The sequence below is a fragment of the Aspergillus fischeri genome, genomic scaffold (assembly GCF_000149645.3).
Source record: "Aspergillus fischeri NRRL 181 1099437636264 genomic scaffold, whole genome shotgun sequence".
NCBI lineage: Eukaryota > Fungi > Ascomycota > Eurotiomycetes > Eurotiales > Aspergillaceae > Aspergillus > Aspergillus fischeri.
This window is the reverse complement of record NW_001509762.1, coordinates 2106774-2126028: the sequence shown is the minus strand read 5'-3', so window position 1 is coordinate 2126028 and position 19255 is coordinate 2106774. Positions and strand designations below refer to the sequence as shown.

The 19255-nt window shown below is 52.1% G+C and overlaps 6 protein-coding genes across 6 annotated transcripts, besides 3 other annotated features; 3 read left to right on the top strand and 3 right to left on the bottom strand.

Moving 5' to 3' along the window:
- Positions 1-821: 821 nt before the first annotated feature.
- Positions 822-2391, bottom strand: NFIA_079890 (CCR4-NOT core DEDD family RNase subunit POP2; the record flags this gene model as incomplete). The annotated part of the gene is made up of 2 exons (XM_001259943.1): positions 822-1814; positions 1882-2391. The coding sequence occupies 2 exons, from the start codon at positions 2389-2391 to the stop codon at positions 822-824; spliced, it is 1503 nt and encodes a 500-aa protein (XP_001259944.1).
- Positions 2282-2307: a microsatellite.
- Positions 2282-2316: a microsatellite.
- A 351-nt stretch (positions 2392-2742) lies between the features above and the next one.
- On the top strand, positions 2743-3046 carry NFIA_079880 (NADH dehydrogenase [ubiquinone] 1 beta subcomplex subunit 3; the record flags this gene model as incomplete). Its single annotated transcript, XM_001259942.1, has 2 exons — positions 2743-2834; positions 2890-3046. The coding sequence occupies 2 exons, from the start codon at positions 2743-2745 to the stop codon at positions 3044-3046; spliced, it is 249 nt and encodes an 82-aa protein (XP_001259943.1).
- Positions 3047-3557: 511 nt separating this feature from the next.
- On the bottom strand, positions 3558-5105 carry NFIA_079870 (WD40 repeat domain-containing protein; the record flags this gene model as incomplete). Its single annotated transcript, XM_001259941.1, has 1 exon — positions 3558-5105. The coding sequence occupies one exon, from the start codon at positions 5103-5105 to the stop codon at positions 3558-3560; it is 1548 nt and encodes a 515-aa protein (XP_001259942.1).
- Positions 5106-5518: 413 nt separating this feature from the next.
- On the bottom strand, positions 5519-7587 carry NFIA_079860 (acyl--CoA ligase; the record flags this gene model as incomplete). Its single annotated transcript, XM_001259940.1, has 6 exons — positions 5519-5848; positions 5914-6236; positions 6299-6461; positions 6532-6804; positions 6865-7245; positions 7312-7587. The coding sequence occupies 6 exons, from the start codon at positions 7585-7587 to the stop codon at positions 5519-5521; spliced, it is 1746 nt and encodes a 581-aa protein (XP_001259941.1).
- Positions 7588-8038: 451 nt separating this feature from the next.
- Positions 8039-8064: a microsatellite.
- Positions 8065-10203: 2139 nt separating this feature from the next.
- NFIA_079850 (uncharacterized protein) lies at positions 10204-11833 on the top strand (the record flags this gene model as incomplete). Its single annotated transcript, XM_001259939.1, has 3 exons — positions 10204-11136; positions 11190-11375; positions 11426-11833. 3 exons carry the CDS (start codon positions 10204-10206, stop codon positions 11831-11833), a joined length of 1527 nt encoding a protein of 508 aa, XP_001259940.1.
- Positions 11834-13326: 1493 nt separating this feature from the next.
- NFIA_079840 (putative Rho guanyl nucleotide exchange factor) lies at positions 13327-18920 on the top strand (the record flags this gene model as incomplete). The annotated part of the gene is made up of 2 exons (XM_001259938.1): positions 13327-17868; positions 17919-18920. 2 exons carry the CDS (start codon positions 13327-13329, stop codon positions 18918-18920), a joined length of 5544 nt encoding a protein of 1847 aa, XP_001259939.1.
- Between the last annotated feature and the right edge of the window lie 335 nt (positions 18921-19255).

Here is a 19255-nt window from a genome sequence, read left to right as displayed (position 1 = left end):
GTAGCTTGACCCAAAGCGGTGATGGGATGCTTGTCTTGGTGCTTCCACCTCGAGTCAAGTTGCAGGGTAGCTCCGTTCAGCGAGCGGGGTATCTCATCACTGGATCATATCGGATGCATTTGCTAATAGTGTTTCTCAATTGTCGTGGATACGGTGACAAATTGCATACCAATTGCGTCCGGGAGATCCTGGAGCCTTTTTCGGGTAAGGTACAGTCTGCAGAGCCAAACTCACACCGAGCTACGTGTGCCACCTTGCAATTGTGCCTCAATCGAGGACAGGAATCTTAGCTCGAACTGTCTCCGTAATGGTGGTTGTGGACCTAGAACGTTTGAGACCATGGGGACAAGGACACTGGAGCTTAAAAGGATTCATTCGCGCCACCAAAACACCGAATACACCGTCTGCGAATACTGCCAACGCAGACTAGAGGCACAGAAGTCACAGACCCTCATGATGAACCGAAACAGTCGAATAGCGGAAGAAAATGCAAAAGAAATAACAGTGACATAGCACAAGCTGTGCCACAAAGCTATGTACATCCATCATATCGTATCAAATCCATGTCCCACCACCAAAGAGAAAGCCATCACATACTGCGATGAACCACGAGGAAAGGGGAAGACTGAAAGGTGGACGCCGGTCAACGCACCCAAAGCATTGTCCGAAGGACAGGAGACAACAGGAAGAAGCCTATACAGGACAAACGAGGCCCAAGGAGAAACCAAATGCAAAAGCATGTCATAAACTCCCTCCGAACCGTACCCTGATCTAACACCTTACAACAAGAGAAGCAAAGTATGGACCCGATGAAACAACGCTCATGCCTTCCCTGTTTGAAACGCCCCCATGACTCCACCTGGACCACCAGGAGTTAGTGCACCACCTAAATTACCACCGTGATGTTGAGGAGTTTGACGACCAGTATTGGGTGTGCTCGGTGTCCCGGCTGCTGAATAGATAGTGGCTCCATTGAGATTCGGAGTTTGATGAGGTTGCATATGATATGTCAGTGCTGGCATTTGGCCGTTGAGGCCCCAGATCTGCCCCGAGTACTTAGCCTCATCGATTTTGCCATTGAAGATCAGCTGACGCATCTTCCAGTAGATCTCGCCCGTGACGAGTGAGTCAGACCCTGCCTGATGCGCAATGCCGACCCGTTTCACACCAAGCTCGTCTGCAATATCCTGAAGACCAGACTTTTGGCCCAGGTTCGTCAAGATCTGCGCGGCGGCTGGAGTCAGCGGCGAATCGTTGACAGCTTGATTGCGTCCTGCATGTTTCATCAAGTATTTGATGTCATATAGCGACGGGAAGAAAATCTTCAGGAGTGTGTGGAAATCCTCCTCGTTTTCTGGCAGAGGTTTGCACAACATGATCTTCATCAGGTAGCCAAAGTCGTAGCCGGAATGGAACGAAACCCAATGTACATCGTCGAGTAGGACGAGTCCCGAACTGATCAGAAGGGCTCCGAATTCGAAAGGATCGATACCGTTCTTTTCATGCATATTGAAGTCAATGCCGGCCTTGGCGAGCATGGCTGTTGATTCCTGCGCATACATGTCGTTTTCTAACGAAAAGCGGAAGTTGAACTGCCATGTGCAAGGGGCGGGTACCAGGCTGTTTCCCAATGGCTGTCCATTTGCATCTGTAGCATTGGGCGGAGGGACTTCCCCGTCGGCTGAGAACAAGGTGATGCCGAGTTGGATCATTTTCAAGAGGTCAACGTTGCATCGAAGGGTCTGGTAGTGATAATCGGCTTTATTCGTAAATGATCCGATGGGACGAGCGACAATGCCAGGGAACTCCGTATCCTATGCGAGGCATCAGTAATTTTGATCCTTAATCAAACCCGGGATCGTCACCCCAATGCAGCCATACCATGCTGATATAAGGATACTTCTCGACCAGCTGCCGTAACACGGCCATCTCCTGGGCCAGATTGTGTTTCCATACATCCCGTATCCGAGTCTTCACGCCGCCCGCTTTTGTCTCGAGAGCTAACCGGCCATCATGAGTTTGAAGTAATTGCTGTTGCTGCATCTGTGCCCCTCTCGCGAAACCGATCTGGGCCGCATGGCTCGCCAACCCAGAACCCCCTCCATCACCAGCCCCCGTAAACCCGGCGACAGACATGCCGTTCGCAATCCCTGTCCCTGATAATGTAAAAGGATTGATATTAGTGTTGGGGTTGCCGGCCGCAAAACCAGGGTGGCCGCCAAGGGAGGGAGGAGGGAGCGCCGTGTTGGCCGACTGGGCGTGGGCCGGATGATGTTGAGCTTGCTGCTGTTGCTGCTGTTGCTGCTGCTGTTGTTGGAGATGCGCTTGTTGTAAATGTGTATAAGGCCCGCTCAGGCCAGAAGGCCCGTATCTGCCGACAGGAGGTGGCATATTGTCGTGTGCAGCGCGGGGTTGTAGCCAGGCATCTGATAATCAGAGGAGTTGGAATCGATGGGGTTCCAGTTTCGCGCTGGAGATTCCCTCGCCGCTGCAAGACCACAAAGGCGGACAAGCTCTCGTCGCCGAATTAGGTCTAGCGCAACTGTCCGAGTGCCAAGCCCTGTTCCTCTCGTCCTGTACTGCTTCAACTTCTCCCGTTCCTCGCCGGTGGAGATCAATCCAGAATTACTTTACTTTCACCTGTTCTTGCGAACCTCTGGAACTTCGGAGACACACCCTGGCCTCCGTCCCCTTTCTACCCGTCAAGTCCGCATACGTTCCCTCTCATCCTCATCATCCAACATGGCCAACCCCACCGGCTTCGACATCAACGAATTCAAGGCCGCGGCCTCCCCTCGCTCGGTCTACGCCAAGAGAGATCCCTGGGCCCGATAGTACGATTCCGACCATAATCCACTGACCAATTGATGGCATACTAACCTCCCCTAGTGAAGCATGGAGATACACCGGCCCCTTCAGCCGCTTCAACCGCTTCAAGCGTATCTTCCCCGGCTTCGGTATCGCCAGCGTCGCCTTCGCTGGTTACTGCGCATACGAGCACTTCTTCCTCAAGGACGAGCACCACCACGGTGAGGGACACCACTGAGCGTGCTTTCCGGGGATGAGATGGGGTGGATAGGCTCGATGTGGGATGCATGGGAGCCAAGGCAGAAGCACGGATACCCCGGTTAAGGTTGGATGCGTTTGCCAAGGTTGATGGAGAGGAATGTCTTCATTGCCGTGGGGCTGGCTGTACGCTTTACGTACCAGTTGGCAAGTCAGGTAGGCTGCGCTGCCGCTGCCGCTGCTGTGGGGTTGACGACGACGAGGCTCTCGCTCTTAGAGATGGCGCTTGGGATGATTGATTTGACCAATGTACATATCCTCTTTGTTCTGCTACACCAAAACTGCTGGTCTTTCTTTTATCTGCTGGTCTACGGTGGTCGTAGGGTTGTCTTTCTTCAGCACAATATTTGGATGTGCAAACAAGGAATGTGAATTGTCTTGGATGAAGCATTAGAGTCGTCAAATGCATTAACTTTTCACTTCATGAGCTGCTGCCTCTCCTGTCTATACATATAAAGAATGATCCGAAGTACTCAATTACTGCAGGCCAATTATTCCTCAAAAACCAATGCAACACCGTCGTCACCAGCGGTGACGACCCGCTTCCCATCAAACCCTTGAACAAAGCCCATAATGCCTCCCGACTGCTCCCCCTCTCCGTTCTCCACGAGGCCCAAATGACCCTTCCACTCTTTCAACAACCCCTCCGCTGCAGCTGCAGTTCCGCCCCGAGCATCCCAACGTCTGACGACGCCGTCCATACCGGCGGAGGTGAGAAGCCACGGGCGTCCCTGGGTAGCCGCAGCAGCAGGGCGACTCGCGAGAGCGGCCAGGTTCGTCTGCAGGAACTCCACCTTGACGACCGCAGCGCCCTCGTGGGCCTCCTTGATATGCCGACGTACGGCGAACCGGTGCGCGGCATCGAACAGCGCGATTGAGCCGTCGACCGAGCCAGCGGCGAGAAGGGTCAATGGCGGAGAGGAGAAAGAGAGTGTCTCGATGCCATCGCTTTGAGCCTGCAGCGAGGCAATGATCGTACCAGCAGCGGAAGCACCGCTTGCGGCTTGATTGGCGGGACCTTTGGCCTTGGACTTGGCGGCGCCACCGGCGGACACAAGGCGAGGAAGACCGACCACCTTGATGTGGCCCTCGGCTCCTCCAACAGCGGCAATACCACCGCCCGGCGAGATCGCAATGGAATACAACCCACCATCAACGGCAAAACGCTGATCCTCGGCGGTCAGGCCGACGACGGCGCTGGTGCCGGCGGAATAGGAGATACCGGCGGCCGCGGCAGCGCCCCAGACATCATATACATAGAAGCTGCCGTCTTCGGAGACGGTAGCGAGCAGATTACCATCGGGAGTCCACGCACCAGCCGTGCAGGACGCAGTGTGCTGGAAGAAGGTCTGGATCATGGAAATGGGCTCAGCGGAATCGTTGTGGTTGATACGGAAGACCCAGGCGCTACCGTCGTTTGCGCCGAGAGCGATGACATTCTGCTTCTCCTCGTCGTTATTCGGACAGGGGCAAACGGCAACCCAGTTGATCTCCTCGACCTCCTGAGACTCCGCGACGAATTCCCACGAGAGTCCGGTCAACTGGGGCGAGTTATCGCGCCATGCCCGCAGCCGACCGTCCAAGCCTGCCGTCACGACGTATTCTCCCTTCGGTTCGGTGAACGCGACTGCATTGACGGTATCCGTGTGTCCATCCAGTTTGGCAATGGGCGTCAGCGACGTCCGTTCACCCTTTGGTTGCGGATTCGACTCGTAGCTCTGGGGAAGGACAGGCCGCTCGTCACGCGGCGTCGAATCAAAAATGTACGCAGTATCGTCGCCAGACCCTGTGATAACGATATTGTTGTGAACGGGGTGTTGCGCGACGCAGAATACGGAGTCTGAGTGGACGTCGAAGTGAGCCGAAGAGTCGTTTTGCAGTGTAATTTCTTGGTCCTCGTATGTCATAGCTTGGTCGTCGTCCTCGGGATCCGACTCCATAGGGTGGTCTTCATCGCGAGTGAAGATCTCTTCCGCCTCATCGGCCTCAATGTAGGCATCTTGGTCTGCCTCACGATGGGGGTCTTGTGAAGAGGACATTTTGAAGGTTGATGAGGGCTTGAAAAGAGTAAAAAGAAAATGGCCTCTGGAGAGGGCGGAAAGATGAAGAGAACGTGCTCTGGAAAGGCGCAGATCCGGAAGTCTTTTCACCCCTCTTATTCTCAGGATACACTGCACATATACAGAAGAGCTTCGAATGTTTTTTCCTTGCTGATCAATCAGTATCTGTCCGATAGTTAACTAAGTCAACACCCCGCTTAGAAATTCATTTTCTCCCCGCGCCCCTGTCAAACAATGCAAACAAGCTTTTCGCCCGTTTTGTAGCGCAGACTGAACTACAGAGGACTGAAGAATCGTATTATTCTGCTCTATGTTATATATTCCATAGTATGAAAAAATGCACGCTATATTTCTGGAATTGTCTACAGGACGTCAGGATCTAGTTGAATGGTTTATAACTTGGCCCCAGCCTTTCTCCGCAACTCCTTCTCCTGGTCACGGAGCATTCGGCGCAAAATCTTGCCGCTCGGGCTCTTGGGAATAACATCGATGAAGCGGACTCCTCCCTTGAGCCATTTGTGTCTAGCTTTGTGGGACTCCACATGCTTCTTGATAGATTGGATAATAGCTTCATCGTCATTGCCAGCGGAGGCAGACTTGACCACAATGGCCTTGGGCACTTCACCGGCGGCCTCGTCCGGAATAGCGATCACGGCGCAGTCTGCGACTGCTGGGTGGGTGAGCAGATGAGCCTCTAGCTCCGCTGGAGCGACTTGTAGGCCCTACGATGTATTAGTCAATCGAAACTGAGTGCTAGTGAAGATATACAACTCCGGGGTTAACAGACCTTGACCTTGATCAACTCCTTGATTCGATCGACGATGAAGATATGTTCCGTACCCTTCGGGCTTACCCGAACGACAGCTTCATCACCGGTGCGCATCCATCCGTCCTCGAATGTTTCCTTGGTAGCTTTCTCATTGTTCAAGTAACCCAAAACCACACTTGGGCTGCGAACGACGAGTTCACCAGGTGTGTCGTAGCTGGTTATCTCCTTGCCCTCAGGGGTCATGATGCGTACCTCAACACCAGGCAGCAAGGTGCCGGATGAGCCGAGGAAGACGTCTGTGGGATGGGTTGAGCAAACGACAGTCGACGTCTCCGTGAGACCTACGTTGTCGGGGTTAGAGTCCGACCGGATATCTTGTGCTTTGATTCGAGTCAATGCTTACCGTAGCCCTGACGAACTATGACTTTCGGATAGATCTTCTTGAAATCTGCCGCCGTCTCCATTCCTAATGGTGCTGCACCTGTGAATAACGATGTGACCGAGCTCAAGTCGAACCTGGAGCAAACGTCCTGGTTTCGCAGCATGGTAATAATGATTGGAGGGACCTTGGAGAAGGGATACTCGGTCAGCATTTGCCCTATGCTTATCTTCGCTCTACGAGTTAACCTCACTTACCAAGAAGAGAGACGTGATCTTGAACTGTTGAATTGCAGAGAGATACGAGTTGAGCTCGAATTTCGGCAGGACAATGACTTGATCGCCTCTGAAAGGCCCTGAATGGCAAATAACCACCAGCGCATAGATGTGACTGTAGGGCAGCAGACCCAGTGCGATATCGGTGTATCGCGGTCCGCCAGTTGGAGTCAGGGAGTCCCGCCATGTTTTCTCGGACGCTGTAATTTGCAAGGTATTCGCGATGACGTTGCGGTGAGAGATCATGACTCCTTTCTAAGAACGAAATAAAACGTCAGCGTAGTGGGGTTGTACAGTGCGATCTTGATTACTTACAGGCAGACCCGACGTTCCACTGGAGTAACACAGGAAAGCGGTTCTACGAGCGCCCTCACCCGCGCCCCAATTCAAATTTTCCACTTTGGGAAGCAATCTCCCAATCTCTATCAATTGAGACATGGTCTTGAAGCCCAATCCAGCTTCCTTTCCACCTCCGGCCTGGGGCGGTACTTCCAGCAAATAAATCCGATCCTTCGGGAGGCCGATCATTGCGGCGGCTTCCAGAGATGTAGGAAGCAGGGGAGCGCATGTAAACAACGCCTTTGCCTTGGAGTCAAGCAGCTGATGCTTCAATTCAGCCGCTGAATATGCCGCATTGGCCGGTGACACGACACCGCCAAGCTGATGGACAGCCCAGGATAAGGGCAGCGTGTCAACCTAGAATTGTCAGCAATCCATGATTAACATTGGCGATTCCTGAGCGATCTAGAATCAAGCACTTACAGTGTTCAAGCTGAAAATTGCCAGAGTCTTGTCCCATTCGGTACCGCTGTTTGGTGCCCAGTTCAACTCTTTGGCAAGCGCCCGCGCCAGAAGATCGACTCGTTCAGTAACCTGGGGAACGGAGTAGGATTTCCCCGTGAGTCCGCAGGTGTACGGATCTCTCGACTGGCCAGCCGGGTGACGGCCATATTTCTCATTCAGCATAAATTCGCTGATGGGAATGTTGTCGGGAATTGGGGCCAGCTCGCCCGCCGTAGCTGGTGGGAGAAAGACCATGGTTGTTGCGTCAGTAACCTACGTGACGGAAGAGGTTGGAGAAGGGAGAGACGTTGAGGAAAAAGAAAAGAGATCTGAGGGCTGAAGCAGGAGGTCCTCGGTAATAATAATTAGTTATCCTGATTACTGATTAGTCTACCCAGCGAGTCATCAGCTTTGGACGTAACCGGGCAGTTGGGGAGGTCTTGATTCTTAAGTAGTTGACACCGGCTTCTTTTTCGTGGCACTGCGGGGAAAGCTTCTATGCTATTTTACTAGCTCGGTGTCTTCGGTTCAACTGGCCTCGCCCCGTGTTACCTTGCCGAAGATATAGACATGAACACGAGGTTGATGAAATCCCTTCCTATTCAATTACCAAGGTTAATGGTTTATATTTATTGTCTGAAATATATATCATGCAGATATGACTAGTTTTCTGCCGGCATACAGGGATCCCAATCCCACAGGAGCCTGTCTGCGCTGTCTGCGCTGTCTGCGGACGAAGAACAGCCGAGGGAAATCTCCAAAATCTGGACAGAGTTGGAGTCTCCAACTTGGCCTGTTGAAATTGCAGTGGCTTGTTGAAGGGTCCACAGTAACTACATTTAACTAGGACGAACTAGTACTAACCCGCACTGGTACAGTTTAGCTCACGGATCTACAGATCCACGGCCGGGAGAGGTGCTTGACAACTACAGTTCTGAACTTGTAGTACAAGAGCATGAGGCGGTCATGGCATTTACTATTCTTTCAAAAAAGGAGCACAGTATCATCTTTTGATATTGCACGAGTCATGCTCTCGAAAAAATATGTTCCTCAAACTGCCCAGAATCCCTCATCAACCCTGGCTTTTAATCAGCGGTATAGAGGTTATCGTCGAGGCATGCCGGAGTCTTGTTATAGAGATAGCCATTTAATTGTCCTCCCTGTCTGCGGCCTACTTTGACCAGTGGTTCTTGAGCTCAGGGCTGTGCGTTAGTACGCAACATGTCTATGGTAAGCAATCCATTTCGATCTATGATGAGAACTGCGATCATGATAGGTCCATGGAACTGAAATTGAAAATCTTTCAGAGAAATGTGACCCCTGTAGAGATTGCTGCTTCTTAATTGCACTAAAACTTCCTTTCTTCCCATATTCTCCCTAAGCTCATTGAAAGAGTCCCTTAATTCGGCCCGTTCGGTTTTGGTTCTATATATCTTGATCAGATCCTTAGCACCACCTTATCATAGCTATATCCAGAAAACTTAATTAGATCTGAGCTATAGCTGCATCTTTTACACTTCTGTCACATCTTTGAGGAAATCCTCTCACAGTTGCTAATTTTCCTGTGATTTAAAGACTCTGCAAACATCAACTACCATCCTTCTGCCTCTTTCCCTTCAGGGTAAGGCGCCAATCTCGTGACTGCCGGTGATCAGGATCCCAAGGAAGAGAATAGCTCTGTCTTCCTCTCTCTTCTTCTCATCCCTCAGGCCGCAGCTTAGCAGCTTCTATCAAATTCAACGAGGAGAGCATCAACTATATACTCTTGACAGACTTACGGACGTGATTCGTTTCGCTTTATTGATACCTACCAGCATCTCGTCTCCGTCCCCGGGACTTTTCAATTGCGAGCTAGGCCTGACCGGCTACTATCTCCTATATACTTGCTTCAAATCCCAATCCTCATTGTGTCTATCTCCGGGATACTCGATTCCTGTTGATCGAGATTCGAAGATCCCAGAAACGGTTCGTGTTTGCAGCCTGAAATATACCTTTACGACATCAATCCACCCACAGTCGCTACTAGAATCATTAGAAGCTGCGAGTGAGCGACGCAATTCTACATGCAATTCCTCTTATAGACGCCAGATTCATTCCGTCTCAGAGTGGAAAACATCGTATATTACAAGGCAATAAGTATGAGCCCAAGCAGGCTGACAAGAGCTTCGGCACCAAAGCCCAAGTCCGTGAGGACGGGTCGTATACGGAAAGCTCGCTCCACAGGTAATGAGTCCAATTCATCTGACCGCCTGCTGTGCTGTTCTCAGCGTCTTCGAGCCTTTCACACATATCTGACCTCTACCAGTCTCACCTATTAGTGTTGCCGCTCAAATAGTGACTGAAAATGGTGCTACGGAACCAGTCGATGGCCAGCCTCCCGCATGGGCTGAGGTTTGTAATCACCGAGCCCATTGAAGCATTGGCTGACCCTGTCTCAAGTGCCGCCCAGAGCTCTGTGATGCTCTTCCCTGGTTTCGTGCAGTTCAAGGTGGTTCTTACCACTGTGACCATCTGTGCTGGGGTTTCCTGCTGGACGCCGACTGTGGTATTCGCTCATACATCGATGAAGAGGTGGTAGTTACGAGGGTGTAAGTGCAATCCTAATTTTAGAGCATTCCTACTTGTCGTATCTAACAATACTAGCGGAGGAGGGTGCACTAAGGATGCAGAGGGCAACCTCATCCTCGTTAGAGATCAAGGCAGCGAGGACAGTGCTGTCAGTAGCCTTATTAATAGTATGAACCTGAAGGTTCCAGTGGGCCTTATTATAGGTGAATCCTCTCTGTTGCCGCCAGAATATCCCTTCTGATTTGAGGGTTAGGAGACCGCAACAGACTTCTCGGAAGGAAGCTACCACACCGATACAACGTAATGGATTACTTTCGCGTTACGGACGTCTGGTACGAAAGGATCGGAGGCAAAGTGGGAGCCAAAGTTCGCTTTGAGAAGCTGAGCCTTTCTACAAAGAGCTGGTGGGCGGCCAAAGGCTCTTCCGCTCCTGTTCCATATCATCAGCGCCCTGAGATTCAGGCCGAGTTCAACCACTGTGCCGCTTGCCAGACAGCTGTTCCACGTATATACAATGAAGGCTGGATGTGCCTGCAACCCACCTGCGACAGCTTCTGGAAAATCCACGGCTTCGAACCCCCTGTGGACCTTACGTTCCATCCCAACTTCATTGAAGCTCGAGCTTCTCCTGCTACTGAAGTTGTGCCACACCACGATCTGGTACCCAATCTGCTACCAACGCTAGAAGAAGACGGAGAAGGTGTCAGCTATTCTCGAATCGCGTGGAAGGGCATTGTCTGTCCACGTTGCCAAAAGTGCATATCCAGAAAGTATTGGCACGGCTGGAAATGCACAGATGAGCTCACTCCGATGTCGGGAAAAGGCGAGACAGGCTGCACATTCGAGAAAATGCTGACAGTGCAGCCGGTTTCCCTACGATCTGTTATTGATGACTTTGGCCTTGGGCCGAATAAACGCGCTTGTCATTTTGACCCCAGATTTGCCGTACCAGACATTGATGATAAGACACTATTTCCGTACAGAAAACTGACGTACCGAATTCCAGGTGTAGGCAGCATTACTCACTTTGTCGCCAACAGAATAATCAACAGTCGTCCCGACGGGCCCAACGATCTATTTCGACAGCTACAGGTTGCTGACTTTGGGCTGCGTCGTTATCCATTGCAGCAGAGTGTTGGTAAGCGAGCGACCTTTGTCTCTAAGACCATCCTTGTTCTTCTGACCAACAAATCTTCAGTCGCTGGAACCCTCACCGCACACTTTGCTGTGAATTATGTGAGTTGCCCATGGTGTGCTTTGTCGTCTTGCAACGCTGAACATTCTCAAAGGGGATGCCATATAAATATATTGTTTCAGTAGACTCCAGGCCCTTCACTGATGCTCCGCATGAAATCTTGCGGGCCTTGGGCCGATTGACGTGGGCAACTGAGCGAGCTGTAGCAGGCACTGGAGATGCCTTCCTTCCGCCAAATGAGCTACTCATGCTTGGCTACTTTGAAGACATGAAGATTGGGGTATGTTGAATGCCGTGTCCGTGCGGAGCGGGTTGCTGATGCCACATAAGTATCATGACGATGGGGAGTCGTCTCTCGGACCAACGATTGCCACGCTTTCCCTGGGTGCCAAGTCGGTCATGTCAATTCGGATGAAGTACAAGTACTACAACGGCTTGTCGAAAACCAAGACACTCTTGAAAGATGACCCCGTATTGGTGGGTTGTAGAATGGAAGCCGAACGACAGAGCCTGAAGGGTCAAATGGCAAACGGTGAGATTGACCAGACGACATACGACAGTCTACGGCGCAAGGCCTTGCAGAAGGGCAAATGCGGAGAGGCTCCCATAGAAATCAAGATGGAGCTGAACCATGGAGACTTAGTAGTCATGCACGGCAAGAACCTTCAGAAATACTACGAGGTAGATGGATCCCAAAAGTCGCGCATTATTAAGGAAATGATACTGACGCTTCGATAGCATGCGGTGACTCCAGACAAGAAGCTACGCTTCGCTCTGACCGCTCGTTATATACAACCAGACCACGTTGAACCGGAGCACCTGCCGAAAGGAGAATTTACACTGACACCTGATCAAATATATGATGGGAAATAAAGGGCTTCCCACCTTGAGAGATAGTGCTATAAAAGTTGTATCTTCGCAATATATCGACTAATGTTTTGCTTTTTTATGCTGTTATATTTCGATTCGATGCGCAAGTTTTCCGCGATCCTGTTGTTTTTCCAGTTTGCGATTGTGATGCCTGTTTCGACTCGGAATGCTTTGCTCTCCATGATGTATTATTTACGGACACTTATATACCTACCTGTTGAATCTCGTCACCGTTTTCTCCCAATGCAAGTTCGGATCAGCTTCCCGATGGTTGATTTCATAGTTTCGAATAGATTGAATTAGCTGCGGACATGAGATTACGAGCATGAGGGAAACAGGGCACATATGGTATAATTCAGCCTAGCAGAAGAACTACCTATGCATAAGGTAATGTTCCTCTGACGACGTGTAACTTGAACCCAACGTGGACTAGGATATTGGCGTGATGCAGAAGTTATATGTTTTCAACTCTGGTTTCCCCGTTGACGGGGCAGTTTGAACCTTCAAAACGGAACTAACAATATAGCGTCATTGATGATTGGTACAACAATGGACTTGTCTCAGTCAATGAACCAGATAGTTAGTGGCTGATTTCACCAATGATTTCGTGTTGGCTGTGCTATGGGCGCAGGAGCTGAGTGAGGATCCATCGGCCATTTTGCAGCTTTGGTATGTCCTTTCTGTCTTCACCATGTTCAAGTCTTTTTTCTCCTTACTAACTTCATATCGAGGATAATCATACTAGTATTGAGTACTCTGTAAATCTTGCTGATTCTACGAACACAACAAGTACCTAGTACATTGTTTCCCCGCAGCTCACGTGGCTCTGCGGTCCCTTGGGTCATGACAAAGCATGAGAGCACACACACGTGGGGAAATCATAGTCGTTAGTATTATTATTATCGCCCTTAGCCGTTTGCTGTTAGCTTTTCGAACTGGACTTAACCACGAGCCCCTTCCGAGTTCCACTGGATTGCTCCCGCGTGGATTGTCGCCTAAGGCCCAAGGCTTAAAGGGATACGTGACGATCGGTCCACTCACCTGAGCCTCAAATAATCTCACAGCAAGGGCTTTTTTCTCCCTTCCAAAACTCATCGGGTCGATCCTGAGAATTTAATACATGTCGGATATTTCCCTTTTCTACTTTATCCTTTTAATTTGACCGAGTTCGACTGTCTTTGTCTCCGTTGTCCCGCGGCAGTCGACTTGCGCTGCATTCACCGCAGCACCCTCGAACACCAAGGGAGCCCGAGAGACTCCATAGGGCGGGTTCGCAGTCCTCCTCATCGTCGCCATAAATCCCTCGGTCGCGTGATTTTGGAGTCCTCTGGCTTCACTAGCCGTGGACTTACTTAGCGACAATGGCTCATTATCAGAATGGCCAAACGCCCTATTACGGCCAGTCCAACAACCCTACCCCCTCGTCGACGCAACCTCCCTCGTCGAGTCGCTATGACCACTACAATACACAACAACAGAGCGCAAATTCTCAATTACGGCGGATGCCCAGCTATAACGTGGGGGATGACGCGGGCCTGTCCGGTGGAGGTTCCGGTGCTCAACACACCCGAACCGCCAACGGGTCCACGCGATATACCGGGCAAGCCAGTAATTATGGCACCGAGGACGGACAAGGGTCCTATAGCCTTGCGAACAGCGGACACGACGATATCTCAGGACCGCGATACGCGCATATCCCCTCCGGCGGGTCGCCGCACGTAACGCGAGACAGAGCTTCATCTCAGTCCAACTATTCCTACCAGTACTCGTCTATCGCCTCTCCGACGCAGTCGGCCTATAATCCTCAGCAATATGCCCTCCCACCTACTCCGTTGCAACAGCAGCTAGGCTACAATCCCCTAGCATATAACAGCTCCAGCAGCAATGCTTACACCGCTGGTGCGACCGCTGCCCACCAGCCGTACAATCCAGCGGCGTATCAGTCGGCAAGCCTCGCTGGATACGGGTCCCCAACTGTCCAACGACAGCCGAGTATAGCGAGTTTGTACGCACAGCCTCCGCAAACATCGCAGACATATTCCTCTCAGCAATCCCTGCCACCTCCCCCTCCTCCTCGAGGGCCAGATCATCCTTACGGAAGTCGCGCATCCGCCCCGTATCGAACTGACTCGCCAGCAACCCAGTATGGCTTTTCCAGTCAGTCATCTGCATCTCTAGCCTACAATGTCGCCCCACCGATGGGCCCTACCACACCTTATCCTTCCACAAGCTCATTGACCTCAACAACGATTGCATCAACCTTCACTCGCTCCCACGCCCACAGCTCACAGTTTCCCCTCTATACTGCGCAATCGCCCCACCACTCGGATGCAGCCATGGCGCCTTATCCTGACGAGCTCCCTCCAGAACCACCTGCGCACTCGACACCCGCGGAAGACTTATACGGTAAACGACTGAGCTTCAGCCGTCCAGGGTCGGGGCGGTCGCTGCCTACGCCTCCAATTCAACAGGCGCAATCGCAGACGTCTCCGCGCCGGACAGATACCTTGACTCGGCATCCCCAGTCGCGGCCCTTGCCCGGTCCACCAGTCGACGCGGACAGCGATTCACCGCCGCTCGATGATCTCAATGGGGTCGGTGGCCGAGATCCGCGGTCGGACCAACCGGTAGGTTATGACCATCTGATGAGGGAAGTGGAAACGGCTGTGATAGATGGTCGTATGAGTCGGGAGACACGCTATGACACTAGGCCACTGCGTGTTGACGCTCAGACCTCACGTCACGAAGAATATGACCCTAGTCCTCCCGTCACTGCCACCTCGAGTATGCGCTTGTCTCCTGACGAGAGGCACACGCACACAAACGGCACATTAGCGACGGGCACAGGCCAGTATGTTAACTATGATGCGTACAGCGACGACAGTGATGCGGAAGCCGCGGCCGGGCTGGCGATGCTGCAAATGGCAGACGAGGAGGACAGGATACAGGCCGAGCGGGAGCAAGCGCGCACACGGCGGGAGACTAATGCATCGATCATCAGTGCCTATGGAAGCCATTCATCGGCGCGAGCGCCATCACCTCGTCGAGAGTCTCGTCAAGATGAACTCCATTCCACGACCAATGCGACCTACAGCGGCAATCATTATGAGCGCTATCACTACGATGCTGACATGGATGAACATGCTGACGAGACTCGCAATGAAGGCGTAGATCAAGCCACAAGGCTTGCCCCCTCGGGCTCGATCCGCAGCTCCAACGTTTCTGCGGACGACCGCGGCGAGTACTCGGACGACTATGACTACTATCCTATACCCGATGATCAAGTGCACCAATATTATGACTACATTTCCGCGGCGCGGGTCGATGCTGCAGGCACTGGTGGCCTGTCAGAGCCTGGCGCCTACGAGCGTCGAATGAGCTTCGACTACGGTGACGAGGCTGACGCCTATCCCGATGATGTGCATCACTCAGGAAGTGAAGGATCCGATACAGGAGGAATGCCAGGGGACCTCTTTTTCCATCCCGGGATGCGGCCACTGCCACCGGCCCCCGTTGAACCAGCGAATAACGCAGATCTTATGCCCCACCTGATGCCGGCTGGGACATATAGGCCTCAGGAATCGGGTGAATACCCGGAAGAAACCCAGTATACAAGCCCTCAGTACCCTGTTTCTGCGGATTCGTTTGCGTCGACCGTGTCCACACCAACATCCCAAGTGCCACGGTCGACATCTCTGTCAAGTCATCCTATTGGACCCCGGACTGACCCCCCTATCAGGTCCAAGACCGATGCGGATCGGGCGAAGTACAAGCAGCAGCTGGATCTGCTTCGACAGCAACAGCATGGCGCCTTCAAACTTGATGCGGCCCAAGAGGCTCCTGCGATACCCCTGGACCTACCCACCATCCCTGCGGGACGTCGCAAGAAGTTCAATCCGTCTAAACTGTCCTCGGAACAATTCAGGAAATGTGTCGAACCTTGGGCGCTCAGTGCCGTTCTTGCTTGGATTCGCGATCTGTGCGAAGAGGAAACGGACCTGAGGAAATCGGCCATTGTCGACGCGATCGTCGCTTTGTTCACTCACAAGGTGCCGACGATGAATATCGCGGACGCCGAGACACTGGCTGCGCGAGTCGTTGAGAACATGCTGGAGCAGGAGGCTCTGGTGAAGGAAGAAGAATGGGTCAAGTTCGGCAGCGGCACCTTGTCGGGTGTTTTGTTCCAAATTACAGGTACTGGTTGCTATTCGCCCCTGCTACATGAACAGGAGACTGAGATCCTCGGACGCTGCTATTCGCACCACTGCATGCGAACGCTGAAGAAGGTCAACCTGAAAGCGCACAAGATGGCACCGCAAAAGAAGGTCGAGGACTGGGTCACATTCTACAAGGTTCCGAAGGAAGTGTGGGAGGCTTATCCGAAGAAAGAGGTGGACCGCCAGAACAACCTGCACGAGATTGTCACGACCGAGGATGCATTTATCGGACAGCTGGACGTCCTACGTGAACTCTACCGGGATCAGTTGGCAAATATGCAACCTGCCATCATTCCGCCGAAGAGATTACCGAAGTTCCTGAACGATGTTTTTGGAAAAGTAGATGCGGTCAAGAAGGTAAACGAGGAGTACCTCCTCGCGCAGCTCAAGTACCGGCAGAAGGAACAAGGCCCCTTCATTGTGGGCTTCAGTGACATTTTCCGAGAGTGGATTCGAAAGGCTAAGATGGTGTACATTGACTACGCGGCAACTTTTCCGTACGCCAACTACCTTGTCCGTAAGGAGATGGAGAGAAATGCCCACTTTCGACAGTTCTTGAACCAAGCTCGTGAGCACAAAATGTCGAATCGTCTCAGTTGGGATACCTATCTCAAAGCTCCGATCACTCGGATTCAGAGATACACCCTACTGTTGTCGACTGTCCACAAGAACATGGTCAAGGACTGCGAGGAAAAAACGAACCTGGCACAAGCTATTGATGAGATCAAGGTCGTGGCTCTGGATTGTGACAACAAAGTCGGCGAAACAAGCAAAAAGGTCGATCTGATGGAATTGTCTGCCAAACTGCAACTTAGACCGGAGATGAAGAAGGAAGTAGAGCTGAATCTGCAGCATCTTGGTCGCGAGATCATCTACCGAGGAGACTTGCAGCGCCCTGGTACACGCACTCGATTCCTCGTGGACACACATGCCATTCTTTTCGACCATTACCTCGTCCTTGCCAAACTGTCCACCACCCGTGATCCGACGAGGGGCATCAAATATGAAAGCTATGATGTGTCCAAGCTGCCCATTCCAATGGATCTTTTGGTACTCGAGAGCACGAATGATGATCCCGTCGTCAAGTCTTCCGTTCGAGGAGTTTCGACGGTCACTCCACCGCAAGCCACCACGCGTGGTGCAGGTGCTGCACCCCTCATACATTCCAATAGCGGCAATTCGGGTAACTCTACTTCTTCTTCCGGCAAGACATTGGTAGCAGCCACGGTACTTGAGAGTTCCAAAGATGACAAGATCCTATATCCGTTCAAGGTCAAACACCTTGGGAAGAACGGGACCTTTACGCTATACGCATTTTCCGCGCAGAACCGGCAGGAGTGGTGCGAGAAGATTATGGAAGCTAAGACGAGACATGCTGCTGCTCTCTTCGCGCAGAACGCCGAGCCCTTCCGACTTCGTGTGCTGGCTGACACGGCCTTTGCCTCTTCCGATCATTCAGGTATCTCCAAGAGGACAGTTACCATCAAAGGCACCCCTCTGGACCGAGCTATTCGGGAAGTCGAGGAGCGGTATGGGGGTTCAAAGTCTCGGCCTGTGCCGGTTTGCAGAACCAGCGTGCATTGCGCGACTGTATTCCAGCAGCCTCCAGGCCGGATGATGTGTGCGGTCGGTACTGATTACGGCGTGTACATTTCCGAGTACAATGACCCTCGCGGTTGGGTTCGAGTAAGTACTTTCAATTGTGGTCTATTGTCATCTGCTAAAATTGGTACTAGGCGATCCCGATCATACGAGTGTCGCAGATTGCGGTCTTTGAAGAGTTCAATCTCTTCCTGCTGATTGCCGACAAGTCCCTAATCGCGTATCACTTGGACGTCGTATGTCCTGCAAGTGGGGTTTCCTCGCAAACAACAAAGGACTCTGCTCGCCGGGCGCCGCAGAAGCTGTCTGGAAACCGGGAAGTTGGGTTCTTTGCAGCAGGTCATATGAAAGACCGTACTCTGGTGATGTACAAGAAGCGTGATGGACTGTCGTCCACCTTCAAGGTGCTGGAACCCGTGCTACAGAAGTCCACCACCAGCAAGAGTCGACTGTTCCATAGCCGTCGTTCCCAGACCGAGTTCTTCCGTGAATACGACGAGTTCTACATCCCTGCCGAGAGCTACGGGATCAACATGTTCCACTCATCCCTGGCGATCTCAACCCAGCGGGGCATCGAGATCCTCACCCTCGACAAGAAGCAAACCTGGTCCGTCCCCGATTTCCGGTCGGAAGCCCCAGAGGCACAAGCCCAGCTGAGCAGCATCGCCCACCGCATCAGTAACCTGCGTCCCCTGGGCATGTTCCGCCTAAGCGACAGCGAATTCCTCGTCGCCTACACCGACTGCGCCGTGTATGTTAACAAACACGGCGACGTCTCCCGCAGCGTCATCATGGAGTTCGTCGGCCGCGCCCATTCAGCCTGTTTGTACGGCAAGTTCCTGATCCTCTTCAACGAGGACTTCGTCGAGGTCCGCAACGCCATGAACGGCCGCCTAAGGCAGGTCATCCCGGGCCACAATGTTGTCTGCCTCGACGACGGGAGCACTCTGCCCGGGTCTGGCGCGAACACCGTCCCGACTAACTCAGGGACCTCCATCAACCTAGCCAGCGGGCTCTCGAACGGCGTCGCGATGGCCAGTAATGGCCGCACCGTCAAGATCTGCATGCAGCATCCGGAATACGAGCGGAGTCAGCTCGTGCTCGAGCTCATCGAGAACGAGGGACAGAAGGAGTAAAGTAACCGCTCTCTGCATCTTCCTCTTTATCCACTTTTGAAGCGATGGATCTATTCCACCTTTGTCACTACTTCTTTGCTACCTGCGATTCACAATTACCTTGATGCTGGGTAAGCTCACGCACTACTTATTGACTTTTTAATGTGCTTATTATACCCTCTGTCTGCTCGGACTGACATCACATACCTCTCATGATTAACGATGTTGATACCAGTCTATTGATGTACATACCTCTGATTCAGATTCAACATTCAACGTGCTAGATGCATTGATCTTTCCCATCTGCCGTATTTGTTCAAGGATTGGCTTCTGCACCATCGCCTCCGTGGTTTATA